This window comes from Pseudonaja textilis, chromosome 18, assembly GCF_049901715.1.
Source record: "Pseudonaja textilis isolate UNSWEBS1 chromosome 18, rPseTex1.2, whole genome shotgun sequence".
Lineage (NCBI taxonomy): Eukaryota > Metazoa > Chordata > Lepidosauria > Squamata > Elapidae > Pseudonaja > Pseudonaja textilis.
The window spans coordinates 7,816,258-7,838,736 of record NC_142007.1 but is presented as its reverse complement, the minus strand read 5'-3'; the positions used below and the strand labels follow the sequence as shown (position 1 = coordinate 7,838,736).

At 53.1% G+C, this 22,479-nt stretch overlaps 1 protein-coding gene across 2 annotated transcripts in view; it reads left to right on the top strand.

Annotated features, from left to right (window-relative positions):
- The window catches only part of CAPZB (capping actin protein of muscle Z-line subunit beta), a 49,067-nt gene that overhangs the window by 25,693 nt on the left and 895 nt on the right, over nt 1-22,479 (top strand). The window contains exons 3-9 of one of the 2 annotated variants that reach the window (XM_087914815.1): nt 1,341-1,462; nt 6,376-6,489; nt 14,087-14,228; nt 16,144-16,260; nt 17,870-17,935; nt 20,969-21,045; nt 22,308-22,418. In XM_087914815.1, coding sequence (XP_087770941.1) covers nt 1,341-1,462; nt 6,376-6,489; nt 14,087-14,228; nt 16,144-16,260; nt 17,870-17,935; nt 20,969-21,045; nt 22,308-22,410 — 741 coding nt within the window. In that variant the 3' untranslated portion in view covers nt 22,411-22,418. The remainder of the gene's footprint in view (nt 1-1,340; nt 1,463-6,375; nt 6,490-14,086; nt 14,229-16,143; nt 16,261-17,869; nt 17,936-20,968; nt 21,046-22,307; nt 22,419-22,479) is intronic. The other variant, XM_087914816.1, reaches the window with a different exon arrangement.

Genomic DNA, 22,479 nt, shown 5'->3' with positions numbered 1-22,479 from the left:
ATAGAATGAGCAGAGCTGGAAGGGACCTTGGAGGTCTTCTAGTCCAGCCCCCTGCTCAAGCAGGAGAATCTATCCCATCTCAGACAAGGGACTGTCCAGTCTCTTCTTAAAAAGCCTCCAGTGATGGAGCAGCCACACCTTCTGGTGGCAAGCGGTTCCACTGGTGAATTGTCCTCGCTGTTACGAAGCTTCTCCTTAATTCCAGGTTGCTTGTCTCTCTGATTAGTTTCCAACCATGGTTTCTTGTCCTGCCCTCCGGTGCTTTGGAGAATAGCTTGACCCCCATCTTCTTTGTGGCAGCCCCTCAAATACTGGAAGACTGTAATCATGTCACCTCTAATTCTTCTTTTTCTTTAGACGAGCCAGACCCCAAACCTGCAGCCGTTTTTCGTATGGTTTAGTCTCCAAGGTCTTTGACCATCTTAGTTGATCATCTTAATTGAATGAAGGGTGATACCAGTGAAAAGGCTGAACAATCTATTCTCCCCTTGGTGGGAAAGTTTTATGAACGTGTATGTGAACTAAAAGCAGAGCGGGTGGGTGGGGGGAAAACGGCATCGCTCGGCTGTCTTTTATGGAGAAATTGCCATTTGCTAATCTCTCCTCTGCCCCATTAAAACAAAACACATTTTTATCTGCCTTTCGTCATCCCCTCAAAAGCAGAGATCAAAGCCAAAACCGAAACCCGGTTTAGATAAGAGCGGTGCAGAAGGGTAGCCCTCACCTCATCCTGGGCACTCTTTTTTTCCCCCTTTTTGAACTATTACCATCTGGCAGACAGCACAGGATAATTAGAAACAAGGACAAATAAGGCTGAAAAACAGCTTCTATCCCAGAGCAGGAACTATATTAAATTCTACTGTATATAGTGCCATATTAATGCAGCGTCAGGGGTTTCCAATTCAGCTGTATGGAATGCGAAGGATGCATGCTTGTGTTTTGTTTTTATATTTATAAAATTTCACTGTACGAGGTGCAATGACAGTAAAGTAAAGTTTAAACTAAACTAAAACTATAAACTAAACTAGTCTGCAGTGAAGGGGTGGCTTTTTCAAAACCGAACCAGACTCTTCTTCCCACAAGTTTTGGGGGAGGCCGACTCCATAAAGACGAAGGCTCTCTTGTCTTCAAATATCCCAATAGGAGGGGAGTGGATTTCCGAGGAAGGCTCGAGTGGAGAAAGCGGGGAGCCCTGCAGATCTTGGGGGTTGCTTCCACCGGATGGGGCAAAGGCGGGTGGAGATAATAAGCCCAGCTCAGAAGCGATGCACGAGGGAAGCCCAGAGGCCCGGCTGCGTTTGCCCTGACTGATGGCTCTCTGCCCTCCTCCTCTTCCTCAGGTTCCCAGCCTTTGTGAAGACCTCCTGTCCTCGGTGGACCAGCCTCTGAAGATTGCTCGGGACAAAGTGGTAGGCAAGGACTACCTTCTGTGCGATTACAACCGGGACGGCGATTCCTACAGGTGAGACGTGGTCAAGTTCCTTCCTCCCCACGGGATCTGACTGACCCGCGTGCCTCCGGTTTGGGGCCAATACAGGTAGCCCTCGACTTAACCGTGGTTCCTTTCGCCACCGTTCAAAGTTACAACGGCGCCTCCGGCAGCATCCCCGCAGTCATCACGTCATCAAAATCCAGACCCTCGGCAACCGCTTCACATTTACGACGGTCGCAGGGTCCTGGGATTTCCCTTTTCACAGTCTTCTGACAAGCCGAATGAACGAGAAAGCCAGATTGGCTTAGCAAAGGCAGCGAGGAAAGTCGTAAAAACGGGGTGGAACTCACTGGACAAAGGTCTCACTTAGCAATGTGCGTTTCGGGCTCCGTTGTGCGGTCGTAACCCAAGGACTGTCGATAGTGTTCCTTTTATTTTCAGCTCCATACCTGACAGGGGTGGGCTCTCCCAGTCATGCTACACCAGGAATTGTGTAGCACCTGAAGGCACAGGTGGACAAAAAAGACAGGGTTCATTTGCAGCAAGAGGTGTTGCCAATCGATGCGCTTGCAGATGTAGAAGCATGTACCCTGTTTCCCCGAAGATACGACCTACCCTGGAAGTGAGTGTACCCAAAATAAGCCCTAAATAAGATCCCTCCCACTCCAGAGTGGACGAGTAAAAATTAAGCTAGGGTGCTGGTGGGTGGTGGTGGAGCTGCCCTACTACTTACCTTTGGACAGTTGTAGCCAGGCCTTACACATCCCGACACCTGCCTTGGCGGCCCGTTTCTTCTGCAGCCGGCATGGCTGGCAAGGCTTTCCTGACGGCCTCTGTAGGTGATAACAAAGCTCAGGATCGATCCAGAGCTCTTGTTATCGGGTGCAGAGGCCTTCAGGAGAGCCTTGCCGGCTGCAGAAGAAGTTCCTGAAACAGCTAAAAGGAAGTTGGGGGCTGAAGCGTGCAAGTGAGGTTAGTCAGTGGATGACTTCTCCCCCAAAATAAGGCCCGGTGCCTTTTTGGGTGGCAAAAAAAATATAAGACAGGGTCTTATTTTGGGGAAAACACGGTAGGAGTTTCCTGGAGATGAGATGCCGTGAAACATCTACTACTGGTAGAACTCAGAGTCCTTGACTTACGACCGCAATCAAGCCCAATATTTCTGTTGCAAAGCAGGACTTCGTTAAGCGAGTTTTGCCCCATTTTACGACCTCCCTTGCCCCCGTTGTTAAAGGGAATCACTGCTGTCAAGCTAGGAATACGGCGGTTAACTGAAGCTGGCTTCCCTGTTGACTTGGCTCGTTGGAAGGTCGCCAAAGAGGATCACGCGACCCCGGCACTCTGCGACCATCGTAAATGCGAGTCAGTTGCCCGGGCGTCCGAATGTTGATCATGTGGTGATGCTGCAACAATCATCAGTGTGAAAAACTTTCCTAAGTCGCTTCTTTCAGCGTCCGTGGTAACTTCCAACCGTCCTAAAGTAATGGTTGCAAGTCTACCCGTGCTGCTATTTTCTTTACACAGAGGTCAGTGAGCTCATATCCAGTAAGTTACTAAACTCTCCTCTTGTTCTGACCAAGGCTTCTTTAGAAAGCATAAAACACGATCTTCGTTCTGGCAAAGCCTCTTTTATTTCCACGGCTGTGAATTACGTCCATTCCCAGCCTGCAAGGCTTCACAAACAGTCTTCCAGGGGAATGTTGATAAATACCCCTCCCTCTTATCGCACTTGGAATGCGGCCAGAGAGCCAGGGCAAGGCCAAAGGTGACACAGAGTCAAACAGAACTTTTCAAAGCTTGAACCGACCAGACGAACTAATTGCTTCCTGCAAAAGCTCACATCCCCTTCGCTCCTCTTTTGTGTCCTATGGGAGAGGCCAATCATCTTCGAGGTGGGGCCTTACTCCTGAGTCGACCCTGCTTTCCCAACTGTTCTTGTCTTCTGGAAGCCCTGCGCATACGCAGGCAGGGAACCGGCTCCAGAAGCTCCCCTGCCTCACTGCTGTCTGAGCCGGAAGGCAGCCGATGACTGCCAGCCTGCCCTGGTCCCATCCCTCCCTCCGACGACGCAGAGCCCTCGTCCGAGCCCTCCCCAGCCTCCAAGACTGGCCCAGGTTCCTCCCCAACCTCCTCCCCAACCTGTCTGACTCTGCTGGCCGCATCACTTCTTCCAGACAGGCCCTGGTCCCCTCCGCACCCACCGTGGTGGGAAACACATCTGGGGAATGTCAAGCAGCCACAACCCCTGGAGGAGGAAGGCCAGCCCTTTTTTACACAAAATTCCTCCCTGCTCTCCTATAACCTCCTCGTTTTTTAAGTGTTTTTTAATCGCTGTCCTGGAACTCTTTCTGTGTGTGTGTGTGTGGGTGTGTGGGTGTGTGGTTTGCATCTTCCAAGAGGCTGCTCGACAGGACTTTGCCGCGACAGAAACGATTTGAGGGGAGGCCAGGGATCACCTCCAGGTCCTCTCATCCCACAGCGGTGTGTGTGTGTGCGTGCGTGCGTGTGTGTGCGCGCTCCCATCTGCCTTTCCTCAGAACCACCTCCCTTCAAATCTGTCTTCAGCACTTGCTTGCTGTAAATGTACTTTTTTGGGGGGTGGTAACGCAGGGGGTTTCTGGTGGATACGGTCCCTGCCTTCCCCAGCACTCTTTTCTTCTTATCCCTTTTATGAGGAGCGAGTTAGGACACTTGTGCATGCGTGTGTGTGTGTGTGTGTGTTGTGTGCGTGTCTTCTACAGGCCAGGAAAGGGCTTGTGTAGCTCTGGAATCCCACGCTGGGCGTTTTTGTGGTTTGCTAACCGTGCATCTCTTACCTTGCTTGAGGAGGAGGAGGATAGCGGTGGACCCACAGGCCCAGGGGTTGGCAACCTTAAAACACTCAAAAGAGCCATTTGGACCCGTTTCCCAAAGGGAAAAACAACAACAACAACAGGACCCACAAAAGTCCTAACTGGAAGCCCCCCCCCCCCCCGGTTCAGTTCTGGAGCTGACCGGAAGTCCGGTTCCCCCACCATCGAGCCTCCTCCTAGCGCTGTGTCCTTTTTCCTCCACCTGCCCTTACCAAAAGCCCCATCATCAATCGTGGAGCCGACTGGAGAACCCGCCCCCTGCCATAATCTTCTCCTGGTGCGCTGTACAAGTTTCCTTCGCCCCCCCTGCCCCCTTAACCAGAAGCTCCTCTCAAAATTGTGCTGCCAACCGGGGACAGGGAGCCGCAGCAGAGGGATGGAAGAGCCACATGCAGCTCTAGAGCCCCAGGTGGCTGATGACCCCTGCACAAGCCCCTTGTCGGAGGTCCCCCTGTGCCCAGTTACAAAATGGGCGTTCTTAACTCAGGGTGAAAGAATCAACTCCCTCGCTTACGTGAAGGGAAGCAAATTGTTTGGCACAAGCCCCCAGCCCTCATTTGAACATATGGACTCTAGCCATTTCCGCCGTAAGGTGCCTCTAACAACATCCGAAACCATTAAAAAAAAAAAAAAAGCCCAAGCGTACGCGGCCAATTCAAAGCAGTAACATCTACGGAGCTGGCAGCTTGGTTTAAAAAAATAAAAATAAAATAAAGAAACCATCCAGGGGCAACAGAACCGCTGAGCTACACCTGGGGGAGTCAGTCGTGGGCGTTGCCCCCCCCTGCTGACAGATCACGGGAAAGAGGATTTCGTGGTTTTTTTTTTTCCTGTTTGCGCTTCATCCCTGTCCCGTCTCTGAATTCATCGGAAGACACGTCAGAGGAGGGATTACCGGCACTATTATGGGGTGGGAGCCCCCTTTTCTTTGTTGCAGGCCTCCCTCCCCCCTCTGAAATGGTATATAGGGTTTCCTTCCTAAGCAGGGGGTTGGACTAGAAGACCTCCAAGGTCCCTTCCAACTCCTATTCTTATTCTTATTCCATTTCATTCTCATTCTCACTCCTCTTCTCTTCTCTTCTCTTCTCTTCTCTTCTCTTCTCTTCTCTTCCTTATTCTATTCTATTCCATTCCTTATTCTCTTCTCTTCTCTTCCCTTCCCTTCCCTTCCCTTCCCGTCGCTTCTCTTCTCTTCTCTTCTCTTCTCTTCTCTTCTCTTCTCTCTCTTCTCTTCTCTTCTTCTTCATTCCATTTTCATTCTCATTCTCATTCTCACTCCTCTTTTTCTCTTCTCTTCTCTTTCTCTTCTCTTCTCTTCTCTTCTCTTCTCTTCTTATTCTTATTCTATTTCATTCTCATTCTCACTCCTCTCTTCTCTTCTCTTCTCTTCCTTATTCGATTTGATTCTATTCCTTCTTTCTTCTCTTCTCTTCTCTTCTCTTCTCTTCTCTTCTCTTCTATTCCTTATTTCTATTCTATTCCATTCCTTATTCTCTTCTCTTCTCTTCTCTTCTCTTCTTATTCCATTTCATTCTCATTCTCACTCCTCTTTTCTCTTCTCTTTTCTCTTCTCTTCTCTTCTCTTCTTATTCTTATTCCATTTCATTCTCATTCTCACTCTTCTCTTCTCTTCTCTTCTCTTCTCTTCTCTTCTCTTCTCTTCTCTTCTCTTCTCTTCTCTTCTCTTCTTCTCTTCTCTTCTCTTCTCTTCTCTTCTCTTCTCTTCTCTTCTCTTCTCTTCCTTATTCGATTTGATTCTATTCCCTCTTCTCTTCTCTTCTCTTCTCTTCTCTTCTTCATTCCATTCCATTCATTTCTGTTCCTATTCTGTTTCTATTCTCTCGTCGGCTGGGTTGCTTTAATGCGGTTCAGACGATTTTCTTCCCAGCCCCCTGCTCCTGCCCATGTAGGCTGGGGCCCTAGACACCCCCGCCCCCCCCCCGCCCCAAGTAACCTGCGCTGGGTCTCTTCTCCGTGCCAGTCCTTGCAACTGCAGCATGGGGGGGCCGGGGGGGGGGGGAGGACAACTCTTGACGTGGGATGAAAATCACACCTTTCTCCCCTCCCCCCACCCCCTCCTTCCTTCCACAGGTCACCCTGGAGCAACAAATACGACCCGCCCTTGGAAGATGGCGCCATGCCTTCGGCTCGCCTGCGGAAGCTCGAGGTGGAGGCCAACAATGCCTTTGACCAGTACAGAGACTTGTACGTTGACCCCTTCTCTGGTGGTGGTGGTGGTGGGGGTTGGCTGCTTACTTTCATCCTTCGCTGCGCTGCCCACAGCTCTTTTCGTAGGAGGAACTCGGCCTTTCCCGAGGTGGCCATTCCAGTCCTCCCCTCTCCTCTCCTCCCCTCCCCTCCCCTCCCCTTCCCTTCCCCGCTCACGGCATTGCGAGCCAAAACTTAAGCCAGTCTTAAGTTACAGGAAAGAACCTGCTGCCACCGCTTTGGAATGTCTCAAGAATAATAATAAGAAGCCCATTTCCTATTCATCCAGGTTTAATCCTCCTCCCCCCCCTTGGAAAACCCATTTTTTTAAGGGAGGGGCTTTCTTTCACATGGAGTTAGAGGGGAGATCGACCTGGGGGGCGGGTGAGGGGCTTGAAGCTGTTTGCTTCCTTGTCTGGGAGGGAGGGGGTGTGTGAATATGGCCGGGACTTAGCCGGAGATCTGTGCACGGGGTTAGCCTCCACCTACGACTACAGTTGAGCCCAAGGTAAAGCGAGATACTCGTTAACACAATGAACGAGCTGGAAGGCGCCCTGGAGGTCTTCTAGTCCAGCCCTCTGCTCAAACAAGGAGACCCTATACCAGGGGTGGCTAACCTTTTTGGGCTCCCGTGCTGATAATTGTGCATGCCCTTGCTTGTGAGCGAGCACCCAGAAGGATTTAATACATGCTGCCCCCCCCCCCCACACGCCCCCTGCGCATCAGCGCACGATTCCCCCTTGCGTGCTACGCGTCTTTGGGCATGAGTGTGAGATTCCACCCCTCGTGCAGCACGCATCTTTGCGCATGCACGTGCAATCCACCCTTGCGCGTTGCGCGGCTTTGTGCATGCGCGATTCCCCCCTCATGTGCAGCGCATCCCTGCGCTTACGTGTGCATCTCTCATGCCTCCGCTCTGCTCCCCCCACGCAGGCATGCCAGATACCCGACAATCAGCTGTTGGGTGGCGGCGCATGCACAGTGGGGCTCTTCCAGGTGACCTCTTGCGTGCCGGGGGAAATGGCTCTGCACGCCCCTTCCGGCACGCGTGGCATAGGTTCGCCAACACGGCCCTATCCCATTTCAGACAAATGGTTGTCCAACCGGGTCTCTTCTCGAAAGCCTCCGGGGATGAAGCACCCACCAGCTTCTGAAGGCAACTTCCGTTCCACGGGTTAATTGTCCTCGCTGTTTGGCGAGCTCTGCCCCGTTTTTAAGACCTCTCTTGCCACAGTTGTTAAGTGAATCACTGCGGTTTGTTAATCTTCGTGACAGCGTTGTTAAGTGAGTTTGCCTTCCCCATTGACTTTGCGTGTCCGAAGATCACAAACTTGGGAATTGCAGGACATGATACCGCAAACCGTCACGAGTTTTCCCACATTTTTGCTCACGCGATCATGGGCATCTGCGATGGTCGTAAGTTTTAAAAACGGTCACAAGCGGGGGTGGTATTCTACTGGTTCGGCCCGGTTGGTCTGAACTGGTAGCTCCAAGGGTCATCTGTGAGCTAACCCAGTAGTTGCCAACTAGTGAGCTGGGGACCACTGGTGGTCCACAAGAAAAGTTTGGTGGTCCGCAGAGAAATGTCACCCCCAAAGCATCCCCCAAAGCAATCCAGGCTGCGTAGGAACACAAGGCTGTGCCGCCCACATGGCCCGTGGGAACACAAGGCTTGCGTCGCTTGCATTATGAACAGGGAAAGGGGGGGAAGGGTGGAGGGGAGGACGTGCCCTACTCACCCCTTATACCCCGCCTGGCCACTGGGCTGCTTCTCTCATCTTCCTTCTTCTTCTGCTTTTGGCTGCGCAAGGAAAGCAGCCAAAGTCTTTCTTTCTCTCCCCAAACTCCGCCAGAAATGAGTCTTGGGGACCCTGCAAGGCCTCCTGCTCCAAGAGGCTGCGCCGGCAAAGACTCATTTCTGGCGGAGTTTGGGAGAGAAAGAAAGACTTCTGCGCTTCTGCTGTTTTCCTTGCATGAAGCCAAAAGTCTCTCTCTCTCCCCCACTGAGAACGGAGCTGGAGACAGTAATTTCGGGAATTTTCCTGCAGACTTTTTTTTTTTCGGGGGATTTTCCCAGGGTCTCTGGTCCGTGGGATTTAAATTGATGAGTTTGGCGATCGCTGAGGTCCCAAAGGTTGGCGACCCCTGAGCTAACCGGTTGGCTCCTACGATCAGCTGCTGGGCCCTCCATGCCGACCTTTTGCTTCCTGTTTTTGAAGCTCAGCTGCTTCGCGCCGCACAGCGGATTTGCCACCTGTCAGCTGTTTAACACACAGGGAGAGTGCGGGGTTGAAGGTCAGTAGCAAACCCTCTGCGGGCGCGGGAGCAATGTGCGCCCACCAAGCCACGCCCACAGAACCGGTGGTTAAAAAAAGAAGTCCAACCCCACCACTGGTCATAAGTCACTTTTCTCACTGGTCTCGTAACTCTGAATGGTCACTAAACAAGCTCTTGTGAGCCCAGGAGGGCCTGTCGCGAATTGAGGTTCTCCGTTGTGTGGCTGGTTTGATATTCTCTCGTCCCGGGGCCAAAGAGTAATTGTCCTTAGCCTGTTTTTCCCCCAATCAATTCCTCCCTCCCTCCTTCCTTCCTTCTCTCTCTCTCTCTCTCTCTCTCTCTCTCTCTCTCTCTCTCTCTCTCTCTCCCTCCCTCCTCTCTCTCTCTCCCCTCTCCTTCTCTCTTTCCCCCTCCCTCCCTCTCCCTCTCTCCCTCTCTCTCTCCCTCTCTCTCCCCCTCTCCTCCTCTCTATCCACCTCCCTCTCTCTCTCTCCCCCTCTCCTTCTCTCTCCCCACCTCTCTCCCTCTCTCTCTCCCCCTCCCCTCCTCTCTCTCTCTCTCACACACATACACACCCCTACCTGCATGGAACTACAACTCCCAGGAGCCCTTTGCTGTTGTCTTTGGATTGCTGACTGTGGGACTTGGGGCTCTTGCTACTAATCCCTTATTTTTCTCTCTCTTTGCCCCCTGAGGCTCCCATTATTTTAGACATTTCAGACATAAAAGACGTCTTTAAAACTATTCCCTTTAATGGGAGCCCTTTCGATGGCCTTCTATTTATAAGGCTTTAACCTTTCAGCCCCTCCCCGAATCTGCAGGGGCCAGCCCCGTTGGGGACTTCAATCTTCCTCCACCCAATCGGTGAAAATTGGGGAAACAGATTGTTTGTTCATCGCAAGAGGCAGTCAACTTACCTTTAAAAACAAGACAAAGCAAAAAAAGAAAAGAAAAGATTGCGATGTAAGAGCGAGGCGATAAATGTGAGCGGTTCACTGCACAGCTCTTTGGCGCTTGTCCTGGAACATGAGAGCCGGCCGACCGGCCGTTGCCAAAAAAAGAGGAACTGGAGCAGAAATTTAAAAAAAAACAAAAACCCCAAAGTTGCAGCCTCGTTGAAACAAGAAAGCCGCCTGTCTGGAGGCAGCTGCGTTAAATAGGACAGGAGCAGCAGCCGTTCAGAGGGCTTGGAGCTTCCTGGTCTTTGGGGCCTTGTTGGCTGCCCTCCTGGTGTGGGGTGTTAAGTAGGTTAGGCAGAGGTTTTTAGGTGGGAGTCCTTCCCCCTGAAGGGGTAGGAATCCTATTTCTCCTTTTCCTCCTCCTCTTCCTCCTCCTCTTCTTCCTCTTCCCCCTCCTCTTCTTCCTCCTCCTTTTCCTCCTCCTTTTCCTCCTCTTCTTCCTCCTCTTCCTCCTCCTTTTCCTCTTCCTCTTCTTCCTCCTTCTCTTCCTCCTCCTTTTCCTCCTCTTCCTCTTCGTCCTTTTCTTCCTCTTCCTCCTCCTTTCCCCTCCTCCTTTTCCTCCTCCTATTCCTCTTCCCCCTCTTCCTCTTCTTCCTCCTTTTCCTCCTCTTCCTCCTCTTCCTCCTCCTTTCCCCCTCCTCCTTTTCCTCCTCCTATTCCTCTTCCCCCTCTTCCTCTTCTTCTTCCTCTTCTTCCTCCTTTTCCTCCTCTTCCTCCTCCTTTCCCCCCTCCTGCTTTTCCTCCTCCTATTCCTCTTCCCCTTCTTCCTCTTCTTCCTCTTCTTCCTCCTTTTCCTCCTCCTAGTCCTCTTGGTAACCCGAGCGGCTCCGATGTCGGATCAATATTATTTTAAATGAGAACATGCTGTTTCCACCTGGCCTGTGGCGGACGCCGGCCGTGGCCTCACGCACTCGGGGGGGACGGGGGGGCGCGAATGGGACGCAGGCGGCCAGGAATAACAAGCCCGTTGCCGTCCTGCGGTTCCTAGCCGCACACAGTGTGAGTTATGGGGCTATTTGCCGCCCCCCCCACCCGCTGCTCCTGCCAAAGCTCGCCAAGGTGTGTTTTTGGGGAGGGAGAGGAAGAGAGAGAGTCATTCGGGGTTAGAAGATTGAAGTTGGGGAACGGGGGGGGGGGACGTAGAGGATTCGTGATAACTCTCCTCTTCTTCCTCCTCCTCTTCCCCCTCCTCCTCCTGAAGCAGACCCCCCCCCACACACACACTGAGGTCCTCTTCCCTTGATCCCCATGTTCCTCCTATGACCCCAAGCCTTGACCCAACCCGTTCCAGCTGCAAGGAGACCCCTTCAGAGTTTGGCTGCCGGCCGTCGAAAATTCAGGGCCGCCGGGAGGGGCGTGTGGGATGGGGAGAGAGGAGAGGAGGTGGGCAAAAGGAAGCCCCCTCCTCCTCCCCCACATCGTGTGGCATCTGAATCCGCCCTTTGTTCTGGGGGGGGGGGCTGTCGGCGTCTGCCCCAGCTGCCGGCCAGATGTGCAGCCTGGAAGGTTTACCTGGCACGGAGGCCATTGCACATCTCACCGGATCGGTATGTTGGCCTAGGGGCGGCTTGCACCTGTAGTCCGGCTGGGAGGCCTTTGTCAAGGGACCCGTTTGGAGGGGGGGGCTGGCTTTAAGCTGCTGCAGGAAAAGAGGGTGAAGGGGGGGGAAAGGGGGGGGTCTCACCCCTTTCACCATCAAAAAGCCCCTTGTGTTTGGGTCCTCCCCTCTGCAGGCCTCCCCTTTGCCCAGTTCTCCCTCTCTCTCTTCCCCTCCCTCCTCAAAAACACACCTTGGCGAGCTTTGGCAGGAGCAGCGGGTGGGGGGGAGCGGCAAATAGCCCCATAACTCACACTGTGTGCGGCTAGGAACCGCAGGACGGCAACGGGCTTGTTATTCCTGGCCGCCTGCGTCCCATTCGCGCCCCCCCGTCCCCCCCCGAGTGCGTGAGGCCACGGCCGGCGTCCGCCACAGGGCCAGGTGGAAACAGCATGTTCTCATTTAAAATAATATTGATCCGACATCGGAGCCGCTCGGGGTACCAAAGGCCGCCCGAGTGTTTCCATGTGCGCGCTTGCTTGTTCTGGCGCGAGCGGCGCTCTGCGGTTCTCGCACGGCCTTTTAGCACCTCCGCGAAATGTTCCCGCACAAAAGCCCGTACGTCAAAAATCCCGGGAAGCGTGTAAAAGTCGGGGTTCTCCCCCACTCGGGCTCTTTTTCCGGTCATTCGGGGTTAGAAGATCGAAGTTGGGGGACGTAGAGGATTCGTGATAACTCCCCCTCCCCCCTTTCTCTCGCCCTTCCCCCGGTCTCTTCCCATTTCGTCGTCTTGGCCGGTTGGTTGAAATTATTCATTGGAGGGGAAGAAGTCCAGGCAGTCCTCGACATGCAGCGCTTCACTTAGTGACGGTTCAAAGTTAACAACGACGCTGAAATAAGGGGCTTAGGACCGTTTCCCCCACCCCCCACGTTTATGACCGTTGACGGGTTCCTCCAGGGGTCCTGCGATTTCATGCTTGACAGCTGACTCACATTAACGACGGTCGCAGTGCCAACCCCCCTGGAGTTCCCCTGATCCCCTCTTGCGACCACCCGGCAAGCAAAGTTCCACGGGGGAAGCCCAATTCACGTTTTTTTTTTCCCCATGTGCTCAGAAGTTTTTGAGAAATATTAGAAATTAGATTTTAAATATAACAAAACAAAATTTAAAACTTGAACCCGAAACCTTTCTGCTAAGTGTGATAGATCTAAACATAGAGAAAAAATATCAATATTTAATTTTGCACATCATAACTGCGGCCAGAAAATAACCCACGCACAAAACTGGAAACTTGTCTTCCATTCCTTCAGAGGATATGGTGATTAAAAGAATACATGAATGCGCTGAGATGGATAGCCTAACCAAACTGTTAAAAAATAAACAAGACAGTGACTATTATGAAATATGGAACATTTGGTATGAGTGGTAGAAGAAAAGGTAATATTTGATACTTGGATAAGTTATGGAAATGACAGAAGACGTGCATTTAATCGCAAACTATATAGAGAAATTAAAACATTAAAAGAAGGAAGGAGTTATTATAACAAGGCAGATCACGTCAATGATAAAGAAAAAAAGTTAACCATTGCTCAGTATATGCTATAAAATGTATTTATATGTGTGTGTGTGTGTGTTAATATATATATATATACACACACACACACACGTTGATTTGTCTGTTTTAAATGTATGTCAAATGAATGTTTTTTCTAGAATAAAAAATAAATAAAAAGAAGCCCAATTCACTTTTAACGACTGTGTGACTCCAGCTTCTCCACCGCAGCGATTCACTTTGTGGCAAGGCAGGTTGCTTTTACCACTGTACCATAGAGAGCATTGAACTGACTGCACACCTGTGCATGGTCTGCCAATTGCAGGGTGGCAGATAGGACAGCGCTCCAGAGGGGTAACGTCATGGCCCAGAGGATCCTGGGTTGCCCTCTCCCTTCTTTGGAAAAGCTTTATAGCTTTATAGCTCAAAACATTCTCCAAGATCCATCTCATCCTGGGAACCCCCATTTTTGGGGGAACTATGACCACCTGGCAGACGGTACAGGATAATAATAAAAACAAGGACAAATCGGCTGAAAAACAGCTTCTATCCCAGGGCAGGAGCTCTGTTGAATTCAGCTGCATAGCGCAATATTAATGCAATATCAGGGGTTTTCAATTCGATGTATAGAATGTGAAGGATGTCTGTCTGTGTTTTATTTTCCTAATGTACACTGAAGATGGTATTTCGTTGTAGGAGGTGCAGTGACAAAGTAAACCAAACTAAAACGAAGGTTGTAAAACAGGGCAAAACCCCCGTAACAAATGTCTCGCTTAACGACAGAAATGTTGGGCTCGATTATGCTCGTCAGCCGAGGATCCCTTGTGTTAGCTCTCAGAGTTTTGCGTGGGGGGTGGGTCGTGTCCCCCCCGTCCCCCGTCCCCCAAATTAGAATGGTCAACTCAGTGGCTTTGGAAAGGCAAAAAGCTCTGAATGGAGAAGGTGACACGCCGTTCCCTCCACCCTTGCGGGGAGGTCCGAGGGTTTGATCCGCCGTGTTGAGGCCGGAGGGTCTGGTGGTCCCCTTTCCGGTCCCCGAAAATCCTGGATTGGGGCTTAGGGTTCGACTGAGCGTCCCTCAAAGCGGGTTAAAGAACCGCCCCGCTCTCTGCAGGCATGGGGCCGGCTCAGTTGCGGCTCCGCGGTTTGAGCCTGCTCTCGAGTAGAGCAACGGCCCTTGGACTCCCCACCTCCTGGAATTGCCCCGCCCTGTCCTGCCCTGCCCCCCCCCCCCCAGCGTCAATCTCCGCCTTCTGTTTTGGCTGCAGGTACTTTGAAGGGGGTGTTTCCTCGGTGTACCTCTGGGATCTGGATCACGGCTTTGCCGGGGTGATTCTCATTAAGAAAGCTGGCGATGGATCCAAGAAGATCAAAGGGTGCTGGGATTCCATCCACGTGGTAGAAGTCCAGGTAGAGTCCCCCCTTTCTCTCTCCTTCCCTCCTTCCCTCCCTCTCCCCCTCTCCCTCTCCTCCTCTTTCTCTCTCTCCCCTTCTCCCTCTCCTCTCTTTCCCTCTCCTCTCTCTCTCTTTCTCCCCCCCTCTCCCTCTCTCTCTCCCTCCCTCCCTCTCTCTCTCTCTCCCTCCCTCTCCCCTCTCCCTCTCCCATTCTCTCTCCCCTCTCTCTCATTCTCTCTCCCCCTCTCCCCTCTCCCCCTTCTCCCTCTACTCCCTCCCTCCCTTTCTCCCTCCCTCTCCTCTCTCTTCTCTCCCTCCCTTTCCCTCCCTCCCTTTCTCCCTCCTCTCTCCCCTCTCTCTCCCTCCCTCTCTCTCCCTCCCTCCCTCCTTTCTCCCCTCCCTCTCCCCTCTCTTCTCTCTCCCTCCCTTTCTCTCTCCTCTCTCTCTCCTCTCCTCTCTCTTTTCTCCCTCCCTGTCTCTCTCTCTCTCCCCTTTTCCCTCTCCTCTCTTTCTCCTCTCCTCTCCCTCTCCCATTCTCTCCCTTTTATTTTCTCTCCTTCTCTCTCCCTTCTCCCTCTCTCTCTCCCTCCCTCTCCCTCCCTCTCTCTTCTCTCCCTCCTCTCTCCCTCCCTCTCTCTTATTCTCTCTCCCCCTCTCTCTCTTATTCTCTCTCCCCCTCTCCTTCTCTCTCTCCCCTTCTCCCTCTACTCTCTCCCTCCCTTTCTCCCTCCCTCCCTTTCTCCCTCCCTCTCCCCTCTCTTCTCTCCCCCCCTCTCTCTCTTCTCTCTCTCTCCCTCCCTCTCTCTTCTCTCTCCCTCCCTCTCTCTCTCCCCTCTCCCTTTCATTTTCTCTCTCTCCCTCCCTCTCTCTTCTCTCCCTCCCTCTCTCTCTCCTCTCTCCCTTTCATTTCTCTCTCTCTTGTCTCCTCTTTTCTCCCATTCTCTCTCTCTTCTCTCCCCCTCTCTCTCCTTTTCATTTTCTCTCCCTCTCCTTCCCTCTCCCATTCTCTCTCTCTCTCATTCTCTCTCTTCCCTCTCTCTCTCTTCCCTCCCTCTCCCTCTCCCCTCTCTCCCCCTCTTTCTCTCAGGTGGGGAAGCAGATGATCCCTCCGGGGTAAAAAGAGGCAAACCTGGCTTCCAGGCAGGCGCAAGCATGCGCTCGGCCAAACCCTGGGATCTTATGGTAGCCTGGTGGACTTAATTCCACGTGTCCCGTCCCCCACCCAAAACAGCAGCTCCCCCCTTCCCCTCCTTAATATGGGGAAAGGACCCCCGTTAAGTATTGGTGAAAAAACCCCTTTGTCGACAGGAGGAAGGGAGGCTGCGGAAACAGAAGGGACTGTTAGTGTTTGAGGATAAACCCCCAAGCAGAGTATGCAGCAACAGTCAAGCCAGGCAGCAAATGAGAGAGAGGCTGGGCCCAAGAGTATACACACACTGGAGACAAAAACACTGTTTGTGGTTTTAAAATAGTTATTTAATTCACACAGAGATTAAGAAGTGTCATTCAGTCCATATATCATTATCAGTATATCCATCCAGTTATCAAGTCCATTAACAGTAAATACAATGTCTTTATCTGCTTGTAAATCTTCTCCTCCCGATACCTTTCTCTCAAAGACAGCGCTGAATCCACAGCTCACTAGGCAAACAGTCCTTGTGTTCAGTTGAAATGGTATCTGGCACAGTAGCCTCCAAAAGCAAGCAGACGTTCCAAAACAGCAGGCAGCAGACCAGGAACAGAACCAGGTGCATCCAGAAGCAGGATCTATTACGTTTCCCTTCCTACCTATATTGACCCCAGTGCCTCTTTGCTCCCCAGCGTCCTCGGGGGGCCACGGATGCTTTGCTGTGGCCGGCAGAGCAATCCGGTCCGTGGAGAAGCTCCAAGGGAGGAGCCGGTGTGGGACGAACCCTTTCTCTCCCCACAGGAGAAGTCCAGCGGCCGCACTGCCCACTACAAGCTGACCTCTACGGTGATGCTGTGGCTGCAGACGAATAAAACCGGCTCGGGCACCATGAACCTCGGAGGCAGCCTCACCCGACAGGTACAGGGAATCAGAGTGGGAAGGGACGTGGAAGGTCCTCTAGTCCAACCCCCCGCCCTACCCCATTTCTGACAGAGGGCAGTTCCAGTCTCTTCTTGAAAGCCTCCAGGGATGAAGCATCCACAACTTCTGAAGGCAACTTCTGTTCCATGGGTTGATTGTCCAAAAGTTTCTCCTTGTTTCCAAGTTGAATCTCTCCTTGTTCAGTTTCCATCCATTCTTCCTTGTCTGGCCTTCAGGTGCTTTGGAAAATAGCTTGATCCCCTTCCTCCTCTCTGGGGCAGCCCCTCAAATACTGGAAGACCGCTATCATGTCTCCCCTGGTCCTTCTCTTCCCTAGACCAGCCAGGCCCGGTTCCTGCAACCGTCTTATCGTAGGTTTTAGCCTCCAGTCCCCTCATCCTCCTGGTTGCTCTTCTCTGCCCTCTTTCCAGAGCCTCAACCTCTTTTTTAGAGTGTGGTGACCCAAACTGGGCGCAGTATTCCAGGTGTGGCCCTACCAAGGTGTTACAGAGTGGTAGATTTATAGAGTTTCTGTCCAGACAGAACCAGGTAGTTCTTGCTCTCCTCAGGCTTCACTCCGGACCTCCCGAAGGAGCCTGTGCAGGTAATGGAAAAAGGGAGGAAGCCGCTCAAGGCCGCTTTGGCCGATGCCTCTCAAATTTGGGTGCTTCCCAGGATCGAATCCTCCCTTCTCTCCCTCCTGCCTTGCACCAAACAGCTGTTGCACGTCTGTAATCTCTGCCATCTTCTCCCCGTTGTCAGCACCTCTCAGCAGCAGTTATAACAACCTCCTCTCTCTCTCTCTCTCTCTCCCCATCTCTCATCTGCAGTGGGTCTCTCTGCCCCCCCCATCCCTGCTGCTTCCAGAAGGGGAGGGGGAGAGGGGAGCAACGGCATGCATGCCCTCCCCCCTAAGTTTCTCAGTTCAGAACTTGGGGGACACCTGTGCCCTGTTCTTAGGGGGGTGGGGGCGCCCCCTCCCTCTGGGCCCTGAGACTCTGCAGAAGGTTGCAGAATCGCCCAAGAGAACCTCCTGGGGGGGGGCACAAAATCCCTTCCCTGCCTCCTCTGCCCCCACCTCCCCATCGCCCACACCCACCCAAACAAAGGCCTGAACCTCCCTCCCTGCCTCCCTTTTGTGCGTTTGAAATAAAATAAAATTAAAAAACAAAGACGTAGGACCGGGGCGGCTAATTGGAGCTGGCACCCAGCTACCCGCAGGGCATCGCTTGCCTGGAAGGCACGTTGATTAGATTACATGCCCCGGCGGGCCCCCCTGCGTCCCTGCGATGTTCTCCCGCTCCTTCCAAGGACCTCCCGTGGCAGGAGCATTCCTTGCCTGGCCTTTGTGGAAAGTGGGGTGGGGGCAGAGAAGACCCTCTGCTCCATCTTGGTCTGCTGTGACCCCCATCACCACCACCACCCGGGCAGAAGGCCGATAGGCCCCTCAATCTTGTTTCTGTATGTGGGTTGGGATGACTGACCATTTCCCTTCGGGCGGGGCCCAGCCTCGCTTCTGCCGACCCCTGGGCGGGTGAGGCTCTGCGGCCGCCCTCTTCCTCCTCCTCCTCTTCCTCAGCTTTTTCCTTCCTTCCTTCCTTCCCAGATGGAGAAAGACGAAACGGTGAGCGATTCCTCTCCGCATATAGCCAATATCGGCCGTCTGGTTGAGGTAAGCCACCCTGTGATGGAGAGGGGGGTGGGTGGTTTCCTTTCTAAACTCCCCCCAAGACCGTGGGCTCAGGAAATGGGGTGAAGGGGCCTCCTAACCTCTGACCCTCGGGTTTGGCTAGTAGGCAACAGGTTACCTGATGAGGGACCCCCTCTTGCCGGTCACCTCCACCCGACCCGTCAGAGCAGGGAGGCAGGGAACATTGGGGGGTCCCATCCCCGAGGGAGACACACCTGGTGGGACCCAGAAGCAGGGCCTCCTCCGCGGTGGCTCCCTCTCTCTGAAACCTCATTCCCCCGAGATTAGAGCGGCCCCCACTCCAGCTCTCTTCCGGAAGGTCCTGAAGAAGAAGACCTGGGGAACCCAGAGAGGGATGGAGACCGTCCAATTGGATGGAAATTGGGAATTGGGGGGGTGATTCCCCCCCTCAATTGTTAGTTTTTCTTGTTTTAAACATGGTTTCACATTCCGTGAGCCGCCTCGTGTCGCCGTGGCCGAATAGGCGGCTATATTAATCAACCCATCAATAACCAGTCAATAAACAAACTGGTGAGCCGTCGGTTGAAAGTACGTCTCGGATTCTAGGCCTCTCCGGGGCATCGAAACCGTCACATCTTCGCCCCTGCTTTTGCAGAATGAATTGCAAACCGGGGGGAGGCAGGCTGGGGGAGGTGCTTTCTGTGTGTGTGTGTGTGTGTGTGTGTGTTGAAGAGAGATGGTAGTGTTTTGTTTGGACCTCCTTCTCCCTGCCAGTTACCCAAGCGCCTAGGGGAGGAAATAGGGAGGTTGCCCCTAAACTTTGGAGAAGATCCGGAAGCAGAGGGGGGTGAGGAAAAAGCTGCTTCTTGGTGCTGCTTCCTGGCCTTAAAATGCTCCTTTTGTGCCTCTCAGAGTCTCCTCATCGCTTGCTGGAGACGGGCCTTCTCCCTTAGAGGGGCATCGGGTGCGAAAGATGCAGTTTGGGGGGGTACAAGTTCCCCCAGCCGGATGCTTTTGAAAGCCGTGGCAAAGCAGGCTCGGCCCTTGCCCGTCCCTCCTTGCGCCTGCTGGGGAAGGTGGAGAGGCTGGTGTGTGTCCCCCCCCCATAAGAAATGGGGGCAGCTGCTCCTCAAAATGGGGGGGGAAAAAGGCCCCCTTTGCTTTTGCAGCTGCCTGCTGCCCCCTGGTGGCCGAGACCCCACCTGACCGTCGGTGGAGATTCTCAGCCATCCAAGTCGTGGCTGTTCCAGATGGGTTTTTTTTTTTCAGGCCGCTGGGCCTTCTTGTTTTCCTTTTGAAGACGTTTCCCTTCTCACCCAGGAACAGGACGGTGGGGAACGGAAGGATTTACACTCCTCGCAGACAGAGCTGGTCATTGGCATCCTTTGAGAGGGTCCTTGAGGCCACTTGGAGGTTTCTCTGTGTCCTCGGGGTCCCCTGAGAGGGGCTCCTGGTCCCGGCAATCTGCAGTTTTTCCCCCCTGGAAGCCCCTTCCCATTCCCACGTCATTCCAAGGGGGTCCATCCCAGATTGTATGGAATAAAAGTCTGTAGAGATTCCCCGTCCTCCGGGTCCTGGTTGTCCCGAGGGCGCTTTTTTTTTCAGGAGGCAACTGGACTTTTTCTTGGTCTTTTATTTGGAAGATGTTTCGCTTTTCACCCGAGAAGCTTCTTCAGCCCTCGCTGGACGGTGGGGAATTGGAAGGATTTACACTCCTCGCAGACAGAGCTGGTCATTGGCATCCTCTTAAGGAGGCGCCGTTACCCTACCTGACAGTTAACCTGGAAATCTTGAGCTGCGGGATTCCCTCAGTTTATTCCCTGTTCGATACCGTGAAAGGCTACGATTCTGCCAAATGGATTCCAAGCAGAGCGGGTTCTCTCTTAAGAAATGCCCCGAGATGACAGGCTGCAAAGGGAGAAGAATGGGAATTGGATTAAAACTCCCGTTACAGAATAGGAAGGATGTGAGAACAGGCCGCATGGAAGAGCCTTTGGAGTTGATGGCTCCAGTTGGGAATCGTCTTCAAGGGAGGGTTCGGTTGAGTAGATGCTCTCCATGGGCCTCATAGGAGACCGGAAGGCCTGGGGTGTGTGTGTGTGTCTCTTGGGGGCGGGGGGCTAAAGGTATGGGGAGCTTCTCTCTCCATGGGCTAGTCTAATGCTTCTCCCTGTCTCCTGTCTAAAATCTCAGGGCCTTGGGATGATAGATTAACAGAGTTGGAAGGGACCTTGCAGGTCATCTAGTCCAACCCCCCGCCCAAGCAGGAGGCCCTACCCCATTTCTGACAGATGGAAGTCCAGTCTCTTCTTGAAAACTTCCAGTGATGAAGCTCCTGCCACTTCTGAATGACAGAGTAACAACAGAATAACATAAGTTGGAAGGGACCTTGCAGGTCATCTAGCCCAACCCAGGCAGGAGACCCTACACCAGTGGTGGCTAATCTTTTTGGGCTCCTGTGCCAAAAATTGCGTGCGTGCGTGCTTGCACTCACGCATTCGCGTGCCAGCACCCAGAAGACAATGCACGCAGCCCCCCCACCCCCTGCCCATGCGTGTGCGATCCCCCCACTGCCCCCTTATCTACACCTCCCAGCTGATTTTCGGCCCGCATGAGGCCTTTTTCGGCCTCTCAGAGGCTTGAGGGAAGCCTCTGCAGCCTTTGCAGGACGAAAAATGGACCCTTTTCACAGGAAGGCTGAAAAAGGCCTGAAAAATCAGCTGGGAGGAGGAGCATGCCTGCGCAGTGGGGTAAGTCTGCCTGGGGCTCGCCTGCCATAGGTTCACCCTCAGGGCCCTACACCCTCCCCATCCAAATGGCAGTCCAGCCTCCCCTTAAAAAAGCCTCCAGGGATGAAGCTCTCACAACCAGGCATTCCGCTTCTCATCCAAGGAGCTTCTTCGGCTCTTGACTGGATGGTGGGCGATGATTTCAATGCTTGTTGTGACTTCCAGTGGCCACTAGAGACAAGGTTGTAAGTCAAGGACTGTCCATTATAAGTCAAGGACTGTGACCATGAGTTCTCTCTCTTTCTCTCTCTCTCTTCCCTTCTAGGACATGGAGAATAAAATCAGAAGTACGCTGAATGAGATTTATTTTGGAAAGACAAAGGACATTGTCAACGGGCTGAGGTAACAACGGATGGACCGCAGTGCTGTGGTCGTATTTATTATATACACATATATATTTGTCGAAAATGGCCTAAGGGCCGGGGTCCCCAAACTTGGCCACTTTAAGACTTGTGGACTTCAACTCCCAGAATTGTCTCCTGCAAACACACCCCTCCCCTTTCGCTCCTCTTTATTCGTTCCATTCACTGTCCACCTGAGCCTTTACTCCCGAGTTGACCTTTGTTCCTTAACTGTTCCCTTCGTCTGGCAGCTCTGCGCATGTGCACACTGGGAACAGGCTCCCGCTGTTCTTCTTCCCTACTGATCTCCGAAGGCAGCTGATAACTGTCGGATGGCCCTGGCTCCACCTCTGCCTCCGACGCAGAGCCCTCGTCCGAGCCTTCTCCAGACTCCGGGACTGGCCCATGCCCCTCCCCCCTGTCCAAAAGCTCTGCTGGCTGGAGAATTCTGGGAGTCGAAGTCCACAAGTCTTAAAGCGGCCAAGTTTGGAGACCTCTGGCCTAGGATCTCCTTGCTTGAGCAAGGGGGGACCTGGGCTAGAACAACTCCTGCTATTCTGTGAAATTTGTCTCCCCCTCCCCCCCCCACCCAGAAGAACAGCCCTGGCAGATTGATTGACAGGCCTGCCTTCCATTAACCCTTTCCGCCTTCTCCTGGTCAGTTCTGCCCTCGATTGGCGGGTTCAGAAGGATGGGATGGGTAATCCCGTCCGTCCCTCAGCCAGAAGGGGCCTATTTTGGAAAAAGGCTGCCTCAGATTCCACCACCACCCCTCCCTTCCCGAAATCTTCTCCCTCACCCCCCTTTTTTTCCCCCAAACTTGACCGCATCGGCCGTAGCGGAGTTGCCCTGCTGGGCGTGATGGTGCCGCCAGCGGGCCTTCGGTGCCCGCTACTCCAGTTTAAGCCTGCTGGAGCCAGAGGAGGAGTTGATGGTTTGTTGGGAACACACACATTGGAAGAAAGGCTCCGGAGGATGAAGGGTTACTGGCATCCTTTCCTTTCTCTCTCTCTCTCTCTCTTTCTCTCCCTCTCTCCCTCTTTTCGTCTGCAAAATTGGCACCGGGAGACTCCCAACCGCTCTTCCTCCTCCATTTTTCCTTTCCCTTTCCCGCTCTCCACCCCTCCCAGCCGCTCTGCCCTTCTTCCTCGTTGTGTTTCTCTCTCTCTCTCTCTCTCTCTCTCTCTCCGCCGACTTGTCTGACCTTTTCTTTCCTTCCTTGGGCCTTCCCTCTTCCGCCTCCACCCCTCCGCTTCGCTCCAGATCAATTGACGCTATTCCCGACAACCAAAAATATAAGCAGTTGCAGAGGGAGCTCTCCCAGGTTTTGACCCAGCGCCAGATGTACATTCAGCCAGATAACTAAAGCAGCCCAGGTACACCTCCCCCCACCCCCACCCACCCCCAACGCTGAAACTGGCTTACAGGGGCACCT